The 16,903-nt window shown below is 45.9% G+C and overlaps 1 protein-coding gene across 3 annotated transcripts in view; it reads right to left on the reverse strand.

Moving 5' to 3' along the window:
• The window catches only part of AQP11 (aquaporin 11), a 91,627-nt gene extending 79,939 nt beyond the window's left edge, over nt 1-11,688 (reverse strand). Inside the window, exon 1 of one of the 3 annotated variants that reach the window (XM_083737110.1) lies at nt 9,602-11,688. In XM_083737110.1, the coding sequence (XP_083593236.1) occupies nt 9,602-10,261 (660 nt within the window). In that variant the 5' untranslated portion in view covers nt 10,262-11,688. Of the gene's footprint in view, nt 1-597; nt 1,492-9,601 lie in introns of those variants that run through there. The other 2 variants (XM_083737111.1, XM_083737112.1) reach the window with 2 other exon arrangements.
• Nucleotides 11,689-16,903: the final 5,215 nt, after the last annotated feature.

Below are 16,903 nucleotides of genomic sequence, written 5' to 3' on the forward strand. Positions count from 1 at the left end.
ACACTGTACCTTTAAAACACATTTGAAGCACATTTCTCTTCCAAAGAACTGTGGGCACTGTAGTTTAAGGGTTGCTGGGAGTTGTAACTCTGAAGGGTAAAACTACAGTGCTCAGAATTCTTCAAGGAAAAGAATGTGCTTTAAACATATTAAATGACAGTATTAGTAATGGCAGGCAAACTGACCAGAAAGACAGCTTGTGCACCACTACTGAACCTTCCATGCACTGTTCAGGGAAGTCCTCTATGTGTTTTGCATCATAAGCTCAGTTCACACTTAGCACCCATGAAGCCCAACAGGCTTAACTAGCACCCTGGTATATAGTAAGAATGCATTCCAAGAATACCCTTCTGGTTCTATGCAATGTGCAGACATTCTGTGGTTCAATTTAGACAACATTCCCACAAGGGAGACAAAAGTTTTTAAATTAGATATAGAACAACTTTAGGTGGGCATAAAGCCTTAGTAGAGATTATTAGAGGAAATAAAGTCTAATGTAGATAAGCAGTATAAAACCAATTGTGTAAGGCAATACTTAACATTCACAGTCTATTTACAGCCTGAGATAATAACAAAAGAGGGAAGAGGATAACAAACCTTCATATACCATAATGGTAATCAGCATGGCGATTAGATGGACCTTTGTCTTGGGATTCATTGATTCAAAGGTCTGTAAGGTCAGATGCAGCAATAAAGAGAATAGGAGTTCTAGGACAAAAGCTTTTGCTAAGGTAGTTTGAATTGGGGTACTACAATTCTCCGCTGCTGTCTTTAAGTGCACTGATGTCATCCCCAACATCCAGATTAATTTGATGTAAAGATGAGCCAATACTGCTCCAGTGAACTGAGCTGAAGTCTGTAGCCACCAAGTCTTGGCCGTGATCCTACCCTTGCAGAAAAGTTGAAAGCTGCTGGAGGGGTTGTTGATGCTGCCAGGCAAAGTCAAACCATGAAGAGCAGTGATAACGTAAGTGAGGGCAAGTGCCACATGAGGTTTGGGTGGCAAATCAGCCAGTAAACAAATCTCATGGGTACAGGCACAGATCTGGAAGATGCCGGTTAACTCAAGGAAGAAGCAGAGGATATTTGACTTATGAGACTGCCTGACCAGTCGCCTGCAGCCAGCCGTGACCATCATTGTAACTGCCATCACAAACAGTGAGATGCAGGCTTCACTGACATCCATGATAAAAAGATCTGAAGTTCCTGCAGCAGAAATCAATAAAGTCACTTCTCCCTGTTCTGTTCCACCTCCTTAGGGACAACCACAGCTTTCTGTCCTACTCAACTCTCCTCACTTCAACTCCCTTTTGCGCTCTGAGGACTTGACAGTGCCTCCTGCCTCCTCAGCCCTGTTGGGGTTTAAATTCCCCTGCAGATATCCATACAATGTCAGCAGATACCAGTGCTCCACTTTGCCTGTCCCCACAGCAGGGTCAACTTTCTCCTAGCCCTGCCAAGATTTCTCCATTGATTGCCCAGTCTTGCTGTTGCCAAAGCCCTTTCCGAGCCTGCAGAGGAGAGGGTGTTGCGGGCAGGACCCTCCCACATTCGCGGGGGCTTGAGCGGTTTTGGTTGTTGCAGCTGTAGGTTTTTTCATTATTTTTGTTTGTTTGCTTGTTTTATTTGCCGAGCAGTCTTATTCTAGCGTGCCTGTTCGCAGCTTAGTTAGGTGAGGACCTGCATTGTTTTCCTTCCCTGTTGGCCAGGCGCCTGCGCAGTTTACCCAAAATCGCTGCCGGTGGCCGGGGTGAGGAAACTCAGGGGTCTAAAATAAAAGGAGCTTACCTGGTTCATAGCAGCGGATTCGGCGCAAGCACAACGTCCAGCAGAAGGATCGTGGGGCAGACGCTGGGATTGGCAGAGGTCTGGGATCGGTGCCGCCAAGAAAAGGGGTAACGTTTACGCAAAAAGCGTGCGCTTTTTCCCGGGGGTTCTGCCGTCGGCGGCTGGTCCTCTCCGCCTAGAGCTCTCCTTAGCCCTTCCCCCCCTTCACCCTTTCCTGCACAATCCTGCCTGTTACGCTGGTTTGCTTTCAGCCGTTATCCCAGTATTTTTCTTTGTTGCTTCCTGCATCCTTTCCCTCCCAGCCTTTCCTTCTCGGTCCTCCTGTTGTGCCGGCGTTAATTCCAATTGTAATCCCAGCATACCGCTTGCAGCCCGTCTGTTGTGCCTTGGGGGAGGGTCTCTTTCCATTGCCGGTTGCTAGAGAAGCCACCGGGCGTCTCTGTTGCGACGCCACATGGTGAAGGCAGGGAGGCCATTTTGAGTAAGGGCAGAGTAGTGTTCCTTGTTCCCCTGCCAGTCGCCATCTTGGGAGGCCACATGTGAGGCTAGGGCAGCCATTTTGTTTAAGGGAAAGGGGCCTGGCAACCGCATTTAAAAACTTTTAAATATTCTTGCCTTTGTTTTGTTTTGAGTTATTTTATATTTCCCGTGGTTCTAGGTTTTTATATACTTGGGTCTCATAACTGCGCGCCTCTAAGCCCCCAGCAGGGGAGCCCCTGCCAGCGCGGTTAGCTGGGACTTGTGCAGCCTTATACTTACGCTCCTAACTGCTAATTAGTATTAATCTAGTAGACAATTCAAATTACATCGCTTCTGCATTTGGCAGCTACTGTTTATTTAGCGTTTGGTGAGCATCAAATTTTTAATTTTAAGTTACGTTGTTTGATCTAGGCTCCCCTTTTCTGCAGCGGGTTTTAGTGAACTCCTGGCGAACACTGCCATCTAGCGGCAAGTAATATAATTGCAGCGCTTTTGTGTAGTGCATTTTAGATCCCTTATTTTCAGCAGCAGCCAGTGATCGCTGGCAGATGTGTTTGCCTAATTCCCATTGCGGTTGCCTGATTACATAATATATAATTACCAGGTATTATGTATTAAATTATGTATTAAATTAACGTATAAATAAAATAATAATAATAAAAAATATAAATACATCATAATAATAAAATTCTAATTTTAATTGAATATATAAACAAGTAGATAAGCAATAAATAAATAAATAAATAAATATTTGAATACATATATAACTATATAACTAAATTCATTTTAAAATAATAAATAAATAAATATTATAAAATAAATAAAATAAAACAAATTTAAATAAGTAAAATAATAAATAAAAATAAAGGAAAAGCGTATTCACCGTCAGTGTAGCCCATACTGAACTGTCCTTGTGCCGTGGGTTTTTGCCTTGGATTTAAGAATGGCTTCAGGCGGTGACCAGCAGCCATCATCCAATAGCTCTGGGGGTGCACAGTTACCAGCCATGCCATGCGACCCTCAGGCTTTCGCCCAGTTTTTTATGGCGTTTGAAACCTTTTACGGACAATGCAGGTTGAGGGGTGCGCTAGCGCTTCCAGCACCCGAGCCATCGCAAGACGTGATTCCTGATACGCCCCCGAATATCCAAGGGCAGCAGGGCGCTGAGGCAAATCTGGGGGACAGCGCGCATCCCGGGCCCTCAGTAGCAAGCCGCCCTAATACTCGTGCCCAGGCAGCTATTGCTAGGAAGGCAAGCCATTGCACAGGTAGAGCGAAGGCACCAGCGAGGGGTCCCAGTAAGGGGAAGGCGCCTACCAAGAGAACCAGCGGTAACACCCTCTCACAGGCTACAGACCTCCCTAGTGTATTTCAGGAACAGCAACCTCATCACAGCTCAACAGAGGACAGTGCGTGTTCCGGCTCGGAGGGGGAGCAGCCTGATCCGCCAAGTGCTCAGCCGGTGGCCAGTGGGAGCACGCCAGCCAGTGACGCACAAGGGGGTAAGAGGAAAGCTAAGAAGAAACATACGTCGGCAAAGAGGAAGCGGAACAAGCAGTCAGAAACGGAGGATGACTCAGGTACGTCTTCTTCAGGGTCAGATTCTGAGGATCAGATGGATGGGTACTGGGGTTTAGGCGAGAGCAATCATGGGATCCTGCTCTGGGCACATGAAAGGAGGGCCAACTCCCACTGCAAAACTTTCAATGGAGTGCTGGAATGGAGGGATGGGGCGTTGATCGAGGATGTTAAAGTCTCCACCAACCAGGCAACTGATTTCATATTGGGGAATCATCTGTCCCAGAGGAAGAGGAATAAGATCCTCAACGGGGACTATGTCGATATCTTCACCCTTCTCCCCCCAGCCAAGTTAATGGGAAAAGGCAAAAAGAGGCGCTCCTAAAAACGGAGGGCCCAGGCACTTCCCTGGTTTACTTAGGCATTGAATTGGACACAGTGGCGCAAACATCTCGACTGCCTGAGGAGAAGCTGTCCGCCCTTAGAGCGGTGATCCAGCAGCTTCTGCCCCATAAGAAGATCACCCTTAGACAAATCCAATCTCTGCTTGGCCATCTAAACTTTGCCGGTAGAGTTGTTGCGCCAGGTCGCCCCTTTTGCATACGCCTGGCTAGATTGGCTGCAGGACTTAGGGCTCCCCAGCATAGAGTCCGTCTTTCCAAGGAAGTCAAAGCGGATTTGGGCATGTGGCTCCAATTCCTCGACAGGTTCAACGGCATATCCTTATGGCAGGACTCACTGTCTCTAAAGGCCGACTTCCAAGTACAGTTGGACGCTGCTGGATCGCTGGGCTTCGGGGTTTACTTCCGGGGACAGTGGTGCGCCCAAAGGTGGCCTCCAGAGTGGCAGGGCCAGCCCATCACCCAGGATCTCACATTCCTGGAATTCCTCCCTATCGTAGTAGCAGTACATCTTTGGGCGGAGCAGTTCCGCAATCATAGGGTTTGCTTCAACACGGATAATCAAGCTGTAGTTGCAGTTCTATCTAGACAATCTGTGCGTTCCAACAGGGTCGGGAATCGCCTGCGGTCATTTGTCCTTCTGTGTTTAGAGCATAATACATACTTTTCAGCCAAATTCGTACCTGGCATTAACAATGACATCGCGGATGCTTTATCTCGCTTTCAGATGGAGCGCTTCCGCTTGTTAGCGCCAGACGCGGAGCAATCATCAATGCCTTTCCCGGAGCAACTCTGGAGTATTGGGAGCAAGAAGTGATGGAAGGGTTGTTCGGTGCCGTGGCCCCTTCCACATTGAGATCATACAAGAAGGCCTGGGCCGACTTCTTAAAATTTCGCAGCAGCAGGCCCAACGCAGGGCTGTATTCCATTCCCTCAACGAGGGAGGTTCTCTGCTACTTGGCCCACCTGAGGGAGTTGGGCAGGGCCCCAAAAACACTCAACATTCAGTCTGCAGGGATTGCATATTTTTGTAAAGCCTTTTTCAACACGGACCCATGTCTCCCCGAGAAGGAGGGGCAACAGGTGGCCCGGGCCCGTCTGCGCTCGTAGCTTTCCCCATATAGGGACGACGCGTCGCGGAATCCTCCGGGCGGAGGAGCCGGGCTGTGCTTCCTCTGATCCCTCGGAGTGAACACCTTGTGCGATCTAATACAATTAACCTGCATAGGCTAACACAGAAAAAGGCAAGGCCGACTAGAAGCTTAGTTTAGTACATAAATCCCAGAGGGGAAGCCTTGTTAGTCTGTTGCAGCAGAAACACGAGAGTATATTGCGCTTGTTTTAGAAACATCGGAAATGCGCCTCTGTGGAGCAGGCGTTAAAATTTCACCTCTTATTTTCCTTTCCTGCTCCTCCTTACTTCAGAACAGCACTGCCCTATAAATCCTAGATTATGTCCCTTTTTCAGATAGCAAAACGAAATTTCTGTTATATTATGTTTCCCTTTATCCAGATGTTACATATGACAAGGCTGGATGACATCAGAGGTGTTCTATGATCTGAGCAAACGCTCAGGGCTAGTTTTGCACTCCTGGGCATAGTGCCAGGGCTGGTTCTTTGCCCTGGTTGGGCCACAGAGTGGTAGCACTCACATTCTCCCTCTGCCACCTGGTTGCTGGATATGCTTCAGCCGTGGCACTTTGGAATGGGAGGTTTAATAATAATAATAATAATAATAATAATAATAATAATAGAATTTATATACCCGGAGGTCTCAGCACAGTTCACATAACAAAATCAAAATATAAAACTACAAAATATATAATCAAAATAAAAACAACAACTCAATAACCCCCCCCAACCCCCACATTTTAAAAGGGTATAGGATGCCAATCAGGTCAACCAAAGGTCAAGTTAAAAAGGAATGTTTTTGCCTGGCACCCAAGAGTGTATAATGAAGACGCCAGGCAAACTTTCCTGGGGAGAGTATTCCACAGATGGGGAGCCACTGCAGAGAAGGCCCGTTCTTGTGTTGCCACCCTCCAGACCTCTCAAGGAGGAGGCACACGAAGAAGGGCATCAGAAGATTATCTCAGGGTCCGGGGAGGTTCATATTAAAAGAGGCAGTCCTTGAGGTATTGTGGTCCTGAGCCGTTTAAGGCGTTATAGGTCAAAACCAGCACTTTGAATTGGGCCCAGAAACGCCTGGCTCCTATCTATAGTGGTCAGTGACCACTGGTCACCTGCCATCTTACTGGGAACCAGGTGTGGGCATAGCCATGATTTATTTTAAGGGGGCAAGCTTTCAGGAGACAGAACCGAGTTATCTACAATGCAATTGGTCACTTAGTTAAGTATTTTTATTTATTTACTTGATTGGGGGAGCAGCTGCCCCCCCCCCGCCTCCCCATAGCTACCCCCAATGGTGCCTGGGCATGGCATTTTGGATAACTTAAATTGGTGGACAGACACTGCAGATGGAAACAGCATCCCCACCAACAGCAGAGGGTCAACTGCAAAGCAGGCAAAACTTTTGTTGCCATCTTTTTGCTTTGTTGCTCCTTTCCCCTAGAGGGAGAGGGGAGATGCTGGACCATCCCTGGGGGACAATGGACCCACTCACCATGAATTTGTAACAGCTGGAGGTTAAATGGGGTGGGGAATGTTGCTTCAATGTGAATGCTTTTTGGAGAAGGGGGAGGTTAAAATTTTATTTATTTGCTAATCAGTGGGTTAGAGTATTGTTTTATTATTTGAGTATTGGTAATGTTGTTCACCTCTATACGGCTGGTGGTGTGGTCCCCCCCCCCAAGATGTTATATGAAATACTAAGGTATTATATGAGCCTCACCCCTGGTTTTCCCCTATGTTATTATGTATTGCATATCTTTTTTATGCTGTGAGGCACTTGGAGACCACTTTTGGGTGACAAGCGACTAATAAGTGTAATAAATGAAAATAAATGAAATGAAACTGGACTTGGCTCCCATTCAAAAGTGGTGTCACTGAAAAGCATTGGACGCCTGGCAGAAAAGGTGGTGAAAGGCAGTGTGGTTGGTTCAGGACAGTGAGAGACCCTTCCGAGTCCCTGGGGCACTTGGCCAGTGCCTGAACTGGCTGGCTGCTGGCATAGGGCTTCGTCCCATTGAGTTAAATGGAGCTTACTGCCCATTAAGCAGGTATAAGATTGCGGCCTCAGTCCCTAATAAATCAACCAGCTTTGTAGTTCCTTCCCCACCCCATTAAAATTAACAATAATTGTGGTGTAAGTTTTTTCATACAACTTCTGACCATTTGAGATTCACCCATTTCACTATTTACAGGATTTTCCATCAAAGTGACAGAGACTTCATATTTTCATGATACATTTTTGATGATGAGAGGTCTCCACCATCACTGGGTATTCAATTCATACATCAAAAAAAAAAAGGTAAAGGTAAAGGACCCAACAGTTAAGTTCAGTCGTGGATGACTCTGGGGTTGCGGCACTCATCTTGCTTACTGGCCGAGGGAGCCAGCGTTTGTCCGCAGTTTTTCCGGGTCATGTGGTTAGCATGACTAAGCCGCTTCTGAAACCAGAGCAGCACACGGAAACATTGTTTACCTTCCCGCCAGAGCGGTAACTATCTACTTGCACTTTTTTCTTTTCTTTTTTTGGTGTGCTTTCGAACTGCTAGGTTGGCAGGAGCTGTGACTGAGCAATGGGCGCTCACCCTATCGTGGGGATTTGAACAGCTGACCTTTTCATCAGCAAGCCCAAGAGGCTCAGTGGTTTAGACCATGTATGAACTAGCAATCACAGATATGGACAATTCCCTTAATTATAGTGGCTAGGAGAAATGTCTCAGTGACAATAATTTTTCTGAACATATTAATGATTGCCCAGTTCATTCATTAAATTGTGTCATGATCTTGAAGACAATTAAGATTGTTCACACCAACAGAAAATATGTGGTATGAATTGGTCCCTTAATTTAAACTAATAGCAGTATGTTTCTATCAGCCTTCTGACCTGTTAAAAGAAATTAGATTCTTCAAGAACCATGATAAAAACATTTGTAGCTCTTGCTACAAATACAAAGTTGCAAAAAGTTACAATATGTCAGTTTTTTTCAACATTCAAAATACATTTAAAAAGCTAAATGAAGCCAAGCCACTTTGAGTGTGTGTGGGGTTTCCCATCCCTATACTACATATGATTTTCCATGCCTAGCTAGATTCATTCTGCTTTGGCGATCCCACTATCTATGACACTTTCCCAGAGACATGTGCAAACCACTATGGAAACAGGAGAACATGGAAAAACATGTAGGAAAGAGCCACTCAAATTATCATGAGGCTGCCGGAACAGCTCCCCTATGATAAAAGGTTACAACATTTGGGTCTTTTTAGTTTAGTAAAAAAGGACTAAATGGTCCCTTGATAAGATTATACATGGCATGGAGAAAGTGGATAGAAAAATTGTTTCTCATGCTCTCATAATGCTAGAACTCAGGAACATCCAACCAAGTTGAATGCTGGAAGATTCGGGAGAAAGGAATACTTCTTCATACAGGACAAACTATGAAATTCACTTCCATAAGATGTAGTGATGGGTGGGTAACTTTAAAGTGGGATTCAGTTTTATCAGATGACCACAGGTTCCAATATTATGAGAGGGAGAAAAGCATCTCTGTCCACCTTTTCCACACCTTGCATCATTATTTACATGTCTATCATGTCTGCACTTAGTTGCCTCCCCCAGAGCCCTAAATGTTGTAACTTTTCTCCATAGGCCAATTGCTTCAACCCCATGATCATGTGAGCATATAGAGGTGAACAACAAACACACAACAGAGTGGCTGTATGGGACTAGGGTTGGACTAGATGACCCTTGGTCCCTTCCAACTCTAAGATTCTATGACTTGAGGAAGCAGGGACAGAGACAATAAGCAGGGGACATGTGAAAGAAGATTGGGGTAGCACTTGCCACAGGCCATCTTTTTATGGTGATTGTTCAGACATATTCCCACCATAACAACTCATTTGTTGGTAAGTGGCCAAAGTATTGGAGTCTCAGCTTCAGGATCTGTCCTTCCAGTGAGCACTCAGGGCTGATTTCTTCCAAACCTCACCATTCATAAGGAAATCAGCCCTGAGTGCTCACTGGAAGGACAGATCCTGAAGCTGAGACTCCAATACTTTAGCCACCTCATGAGAAGACTCCCTGGAAAAGACCCTGATGTTGGGAAAGGTGGAGGGCACAAGGGGAAGGGGACGACAGAGGACGAGATGGTTGGACAGTGTCCTCGAAGCTACCAGCATGAGTTTGACCAAACTGCGGGAGGCAGTGGAAGACAGGAGTGTCTGACGTGCTCTGGTCCAGGGGGTCACGAAGAGTCGGACATGACTAAATGACTAAACATTAACAACACTGTATATGTTTCACACATATAACCTTGGCAGCCGTTTTTGCAGACAAGAGACAGAAGGGGCAACAGACCTGCATACACCAGCGAGGTGATGGCGAGGGAAAGCACATTAGCTCTGACACGGATCTCTTGTGATTGCGACTCCAGCACAGTAAACTGGAATGTGATGGAGGTTACAAGTTCAGTGCAAAGGGCCTTTAAAAAATATGTCTTGAGAGGATTGCTACATTCCTGGGGATGAGGGAATAAATTGCTGATCCCTACAAACCAGACAGCGTTTTGGTACAGTTTGGCTAGAAAGGCCCCAATGAACTGGGCCACAATCTTCAGCCCACCTTGCTTCATTGAGATGCCCTTCTGCAAGATGTCTAGCAGGATGCAGGTGGGATTGCTTACGCTCTCACTTAAGGTCAAGAGGAAATGCATAGTGAGGAAAGAATAAAGGTGGCCAAGATAGAGCTGGGCATGGTTCTCCATCTGAGCCAGAGGATGCAGCATACCAAAGCAAGCGCACAGCTGGAAAGTGGCCAACATCTCCAGCAGGAAGAGCTGCAGCTCCAGATGGCTCACAAGGTTGCGAGTCACTGCCCTGACCTCCGTTGCCAGCAACAAGGTGCCACCTCCCATAATCAAAAACAGCATGGTGGTGTGGTCATTCTCCATGATGAAACACCACTGTCTCCAGGGAGTATCGTATATTCACTTAGGCCCTCTTTTAATGCTGGGCTTCTCTTGTGGCCAGATTCCCTCTTTATTATCCTTTGCTTCTCATGTAGTCATATTAGTCCCAGTTATCATGGGGTTTTTTACTGCTCTCTCCCTCTTGGCATGGGTTGGGTCAAATGGCCTATCCATCTGTATCTGTGGCGCTCTTTCATCAGGAGTCGTTTTGTGCTGTTCTTGGTCATGTGTGTCCGTGGCCAAACTTTTCCCTATGAACTCCACTCTTATAAAAGGACCACAGCTGCATCTTCATGTCGTGGAACCCATAATCTGTGCTCGCCCTCTCATCACAGAAAACTACATCCTATTCTAATAAATGGGTCACAGCTTTTATTCCCGTCTTGATATGGGGTTCAGAGTATTTCTTGTGTGGGGTGTGCGTTCAATGGCTCTCCGCTTTAACTCTTGCTTTATCTTCTGGATATTACCATCCAAACTTCTGTCCAGGGCCCCTCTTCCTTTGGGGATGTGACCAGAAAATGAAGTATCCTTTCCCTCAGGCTTCTTTCTTTCTTTTTCTTTCTTTCTTTCTTTCTTTCTTTCTTTCTTTCTTTCTTTCTTTCTTTCTTTCTTTCTTTCTTTCTTTCCCTTCCTTCCTTCCTTCCTTCCTTCCTTCCTTCCTTTCAGGAGGGCTCAGCAAATTATTCTAGCGCAACCCACCCACATCCCTTTGTGTCAATGAGTCGCTTCTTAAACAGAGAGTTAATCATCCCTCTCTCCTTCTCTTGATGGGATAAGCAGGTTGGTTAATTTCTTCTTCTCATTGTCAGTAAAACAAAAAAGCTGCTTTTTGTGTTAGGAAGGGGTCAAAAGCACCCCTGGTATTTTGAAGGGGGACCTAAAGCACCCCTTTTCTATCAGAAGTCGACCCCCCAACTTCCTCAGGCCTCTACGAGGGTACGAAGCCCTGCTGTGGCTGCCCCTCGCCCCAAAATTCCTCCACGCACTTTCCCCGCCTCAGACCCAAATCACAAAAGAAAGCCCCCCAAATAAAGGAGGCTGTGAAAAAATCAGTTTCTGGTGGTGACTGAGGCAAAGCCAAGGACGCGCAGGCGCAGTCCACCTCTGTCCTCGCGCCCCGAGTTCAAACATTTAAAAGAGGGACGGTTTCTTCCCGAGCGTTCCGAGCGCGCGCACACGCCGCCAGCCGGAGACCGTTGGAAAGCCAGTCACGTGGTAGGGAGCTGAGAGGAGCCGCCGAAGCCCTTTTCAAATAGGGAGAAGTTGCCGGCATCTCTTTCTCCCTCCCCCCCGTTCCCCGTTCAGCGTTCTCATGGAAGCGTCCACTGCTGTGTCCTTCTCAGAGCAGAGACGTTACCATTAGAAAAATAGGGGGGAGTACCGTCGCTGTCTGGCTTCCCCTCCTTTTTTTTTTTAAACCACACCTGAACTTGCCAGTCGTTTCCCTTAAAAAAAAATACTGGATGGAAACATTTTTGAATCACGTGTTGTACAAAACACAGCATTTAAAAAAAGAAAAGAAAGCAAATCAATCATAAGATAAATAGAATATATAGAACATATAGCAATATATAAATGTTATGAAATAAATGAAATAGATGCTGCTGTGCTTTTTATAAGTTGCCTGATATGCAGCAGTTTGGCAGGAATTTTGTTTTTTTTTTTCTGAGGTGGAGAAAATGCTGTGGTGGAGCAAGCTTCACCTGTTGCATTTCTGCCTGTCCTATAGGCTAGTAAAGGCCCAGCGAGCGGCCTGTCATGGGGTGGCAGTTGCTCAAATGCATTAGTCCCAGACCAGGGTCCATGAGGCAAAATGGCTCCGCCAGCAGGATCCACAGGGGCAGTAGATCCCAATCCAGATTTCTATTCCACCTTTCCTCGTGATTTAGATCTTCCCAGGCGGGTGACCGGGGTGGGGGGCACCATTTTGTGTTTCGCCTCAGGCGCCGCAATGTCTTGCTCTGGCCCCTGGTTAGTGCAATTTCTGGCAAGACTCCTAATGAAACCTTAATAGCATCAGGAGGAGTGGAAATCCAACAGGTGATTCTCTACCACAGAATTGCCCTGCTGGAGAAAGCTACGTTTGCTGAACGCCTTCTTTCTGCCCAGCTTCCTAAAAGCATAATGCAGAGGTAAAAATGACAAATGGATCATCCTGATTTGCTTGCACAAAGCTTATGCAGAGGTTAGATCCAGTCTTTGCTGAGCATTCTTTTTGATCTGTTTACAGGGCAATTAATAGACAACTATCATTAATCCTGATTTACTTGCAGGATGTTTATTCCTGTTAATCAGCCCACACTTCTGAATGCAAACCATAAGAAAAACAAAACAAAATCCACCTTTAGTTGTTTTTTTTTTTAAAGTGTGCTAAGAACACAGAATGCTTTAACCCACTTTTAATGGCATAAACCTAAAGTTTCTGTATTTTGAAGGCCGCCCCCCCCCCCCAAATACTGACAGTCTGGAGGAACACTTAGCATGTTTAGCAGGAAAAACATTTTCTTTCCACCCACAAAGAAGAGCAAAGAAAGGAGAAACTTTGGACTACAATTCGCATCATCTCTGGTCCTGCTAGCTAGGGATGATGGGATTTGTAGTAAAAAAACCCCCGAGCTGTAGACCCAACTGTGGGAAACCCTGGTTTAGATGGTGTCATCACTCACACAGAAGAAGATGGACAAACTCCAAGGAGCTTGCAAGATATACATAATTCTACACATGTTGATTGCTAGCTAATGCCATGCAAATACTTTTCCACAAGAGGGTGCTAAAGATTCAAGAATGTTGATGGATGTTTCTTTATGTTTCTGACTGCCTTGTCCAAACCTGAAGAATAACCTTTTCTGCCTGCTAAGGATAGAATCATAGCAGAAACAACAGTCATGTCAAAGATGTGAATATGTCAGCATGAGAAATGACGACTTTATGTTTTCAGCAGAATCAAGTGGTAAAAGTCTTCTAAGACTGTACCACTTCAAGCTGCTGGGTTGGTTTTTGCACATTTGAATGCTTTGCCATACCAGAACAAAAACAAAAAACCCAACCCCAAAATAAAATATCCTGGACATGGGAAAGTAGCACACTAGGAGAAATATGCTCCTTACATAATCATAGAGCTGGAACAGGCCTGGAAAGCCATCTGGTCTAACCTGCTGTTCGATGCAGGAAATTCAGAGTTAGATATCTCCTGGCATATGGCTATCAAGCAACTTTGTTTGAAGATCTCCAAAAAGTAAAAGACCACGCTATGGCAGGACTGTAGCTCAGTGGTAGAGCATCTTCTCTGCATGCTGAAGGTCAGTCCCTGGCATCACCCTGAGCTGCTGCCAGTCAGTGTAGACAATGGTGATATAGGCAGTGCTTTTTTTCTATATATATATAAAATGTTTAGGAGTACTTTCATTTTCTTACTCATATTGAAATACTGCCCCTCAATGAGGCCAAACTTAGATGCACAAAATGTTTAGGGGTATGTGTCCCCCTTCGCCCCCCCCAGAAAAAAAGCACTGGATATAGGTAAAAGTAAAAGGTAAAGGACCCCTGGATGGTTACGTTCAGTCAAAGACGACTATGGGGTGCGGCGCTCATCTCACTTTCAGTCCGAGGGAGCCGGCATATGTCCACAGACAGCTTTCTGGGTCATGTGGCCAGCAGGACTAAACCGCTTCTGGCATAACGGAACACCATGACGGAAACCAGAGTGCACGGAAACACCGTTTACCATCCCACTGCAGTGGTACCTATTTATCTACTTGCACTGGTGTGCTTTCAAACTGCTAGGTTGGCAGGACCTGGGACAGAGCAACAGGAGCTAACCCCGTTGCAGGGATTCGAACCCTCAACCTTCCGATCGGCAAGCCCAAGAGGCTCAGTGGCTTCCAGCCAAGAGAGTACAAAGGAACTGTCTCCTTATGAGATAGTTTCCAGGTGTGTGTTACTTTTCTAAACTAAGTCTGCCTTCTGGGATCCAGTTGTGAACAGAATCTGAGTGAGTAAACTCTTTTTATACTTTTATAGAAGACTGTGTCGTGTCTTATCTTTTATGAGGGAATAAGGGGGAAATACCAGCACAGTTATTATAGATGCTTTAGCGAGCCTGAGCAAATGCATCTGCTGTGAGTTTAAAAAGGGGACTGTTACTCTGCTAAATTGTGGAATTTGTTAACACAAGTTGGAAAGGCTATAATCAAACAGTATATCCTCTCCTGCATCCCTGAACATTCCCACAATATGTACTTTGTGGTCACATATAAGCTTCTTGATAACCTCTTCATTGAAGACCAGTTGCTGGAAACGGCAGGAGAGGAAGTGGAGTCATAGTGCTCTGATTCTGCTTCTGGGCTTCCCACAGGTACCTCACCTGGTTGCCCACAAGGAGATTAGGATGCTGGGCAAGATGGTGGGCCATTGGCCTGATTCGGAAGGGCTCTTGTTTTGTTCTTTTATCCCATGGAGGTGGTCATTGGCTGGCCTGTCCATCATTTGGTAGGTTCAAAGGTGGCAACTGTGTGTGTCTGAGGGCTGTTCACACACGTGTGTCAATGTGGGAGTCAATTCTTGCCGCTTGATAACTCACAGATGGATGTGGAAAGACAGCAGTGACACAGCCAGGTAATTCTAGATTGTGGAGTTAATGCTTTTATGGGAACCCTCTTTGCATGCTAACATGTTTTCTTTCGCTTCAACGTGGGGTAAGCATTACCCCCCCCCAAAGGAGGGTGCAAGCCCTGGTGGACGCTGTCATTTCGGGCAACGCGGGGCCCCGAGCCACCGCGTCACTCCCAGGAGAGACGTGTGGCTTGGGTGCACTGCAGGTCGGCCCCATGGTAAGTGCCGCCTCCCGCAGTGTGCCCTTTTGTCACCCCCTCAAGTATGACACCTGGGGTGGACCGCACCCCTGCACCCCTCATCCAATGCTCCTGCTCCCTTATTCTGCTGAATTGGGACCCTGTACTTCAAGATCTGCCCTGGCAGCACCACTGGCAAACTGACTCAGTGTGGGATTTCAGATGACTGATTCACACGCTGACATAACCACTTACTGATACAGGCATGAAGCAATGAACAGTTCTGTGTGAACCAGCCCATGTGTCTTCCTCCTACTTTGCACTGTAAATTGAAATATGATAAAAAAAAATTGTGCAAAGGTATCTGTGGGCAAAATATCTGGAAACACTTTAAAAACTCTGAACATGTCAATGTACCAGCCTCCAGAATATCCATCACTTCAGACTATTTAAGTAACAGAGGTCTACATCACACAATGGTTTTGGTTCCAGCAATATTCCCCCATGGTTCAGTAGAAAATAATATTCATTGCTCTTTTCTGTGCCTGTGGGGTTTCTGGCTGATAGAAAATAACAAGCAACATGTCAAAGCGGAAGAGAAAAAAATTGTCTTGTACTTTCTCAGGAAGAATGGAGCATATGAATTGAACTTGGGCTCTGAATAGAAATTACATTTCCCTTAAACTCTGTGTAATAAACAACAGTGAAGTAGGACTTGACTCTTCCAGAATAATTTAGGGAGAAACCTTACGCACATGAAGCTGACATAAAGCAAACTCCTGTAAATTAAGCTGCTGTAATGTTACACCACAAGGGACGCGGGTGGTGCTGTGGGTTAAACCACAGAGCCTAGGACTTGCCAATTAGAAGGCTGGCGGTTCGAATCCCTGCAACGGGGTGAGCTCCCATTGCTCGGTCCCAGCTCCTACATACCTAGCAGTTTGAAAGCGCATCAAAGTGCAAGTAGATAAATAGGTACAGCTCCAGCCGGAAGGTAAACGGCGTTTCTGTGTGCTGCTCTGGTTTCGCCAGAAGCGGCTTAGTCATGCTGGCCACATGACCCGGAAGCTGTACACCTGCTCCCTCGGCCAATAAAGCAAGATGAGCGCCGCAACCCCAGAGTCGGTCACGACTGGACCTAATGGTCAGGGGTCCCTTTACCTTTAATGTTACACCAGATTCAAACCCCATCCAGCAGCAGGGCTGCTACTGCTGCTCTGCATATGCAGAGGGAAAATGAGCCTTTAAAATATTGTTCTGAGGTGGGTCGCCAGGTCCACTGACAAAGCAGAATGCACTTAGGATCCAACATAAGTCCTTTCCCTCTCGCCCCAACCCCAGAATGCCCCTTTAGGGGGAATTACACCAGCTTTGGCTCAGCCAGTTGAGCCTGAGCAAGTTATGCCAGCGTACTTTCAGCTGTGCCAGGGTTGGCATCATAATGCTGGCTGCGCCAGGAATCAGTTGGAAATCTGTTGCATCCTAAACTGCCCACCCCAGCAGATCTTACCTTAGAACTGCCCCCTTAGTCAGTCAAAGGGTTGTTTATTTACCGGTATTTGTTGCTTTCTGTACTGCTTTGCATTTCCAGAAAAAGCTTTAAGCTATTTACAACCTTTCTTAAAACATAAAATAGAACATTACAAAACAGCAAAATAAAACATTACAGATGGAACTCCAATATAAAGCACAACAAGGACCCATATTTATGGAAGCGTAATTAACAGAAAAACAAAATATTCTCTCTCCCCCTATATATATATATAGCAAAAAAAGTTCTACATACAAAGCATCATTAGCAACTGAAAAAAGAACTGACAGAAGCTTCACC

The sequence above is a fragment of the Podarcis gaigeae genome (genome assembly GCF_964106915.1).
Source record: "Podarcis gaigeae genome assembly, chromosome: 4".
Lineage (NCBI taxonomy): Eukaryota > Metazoa > Chordata > Lepidosauria > Squamata > Lacertidae > Podarcis > Podarcis gaigeae.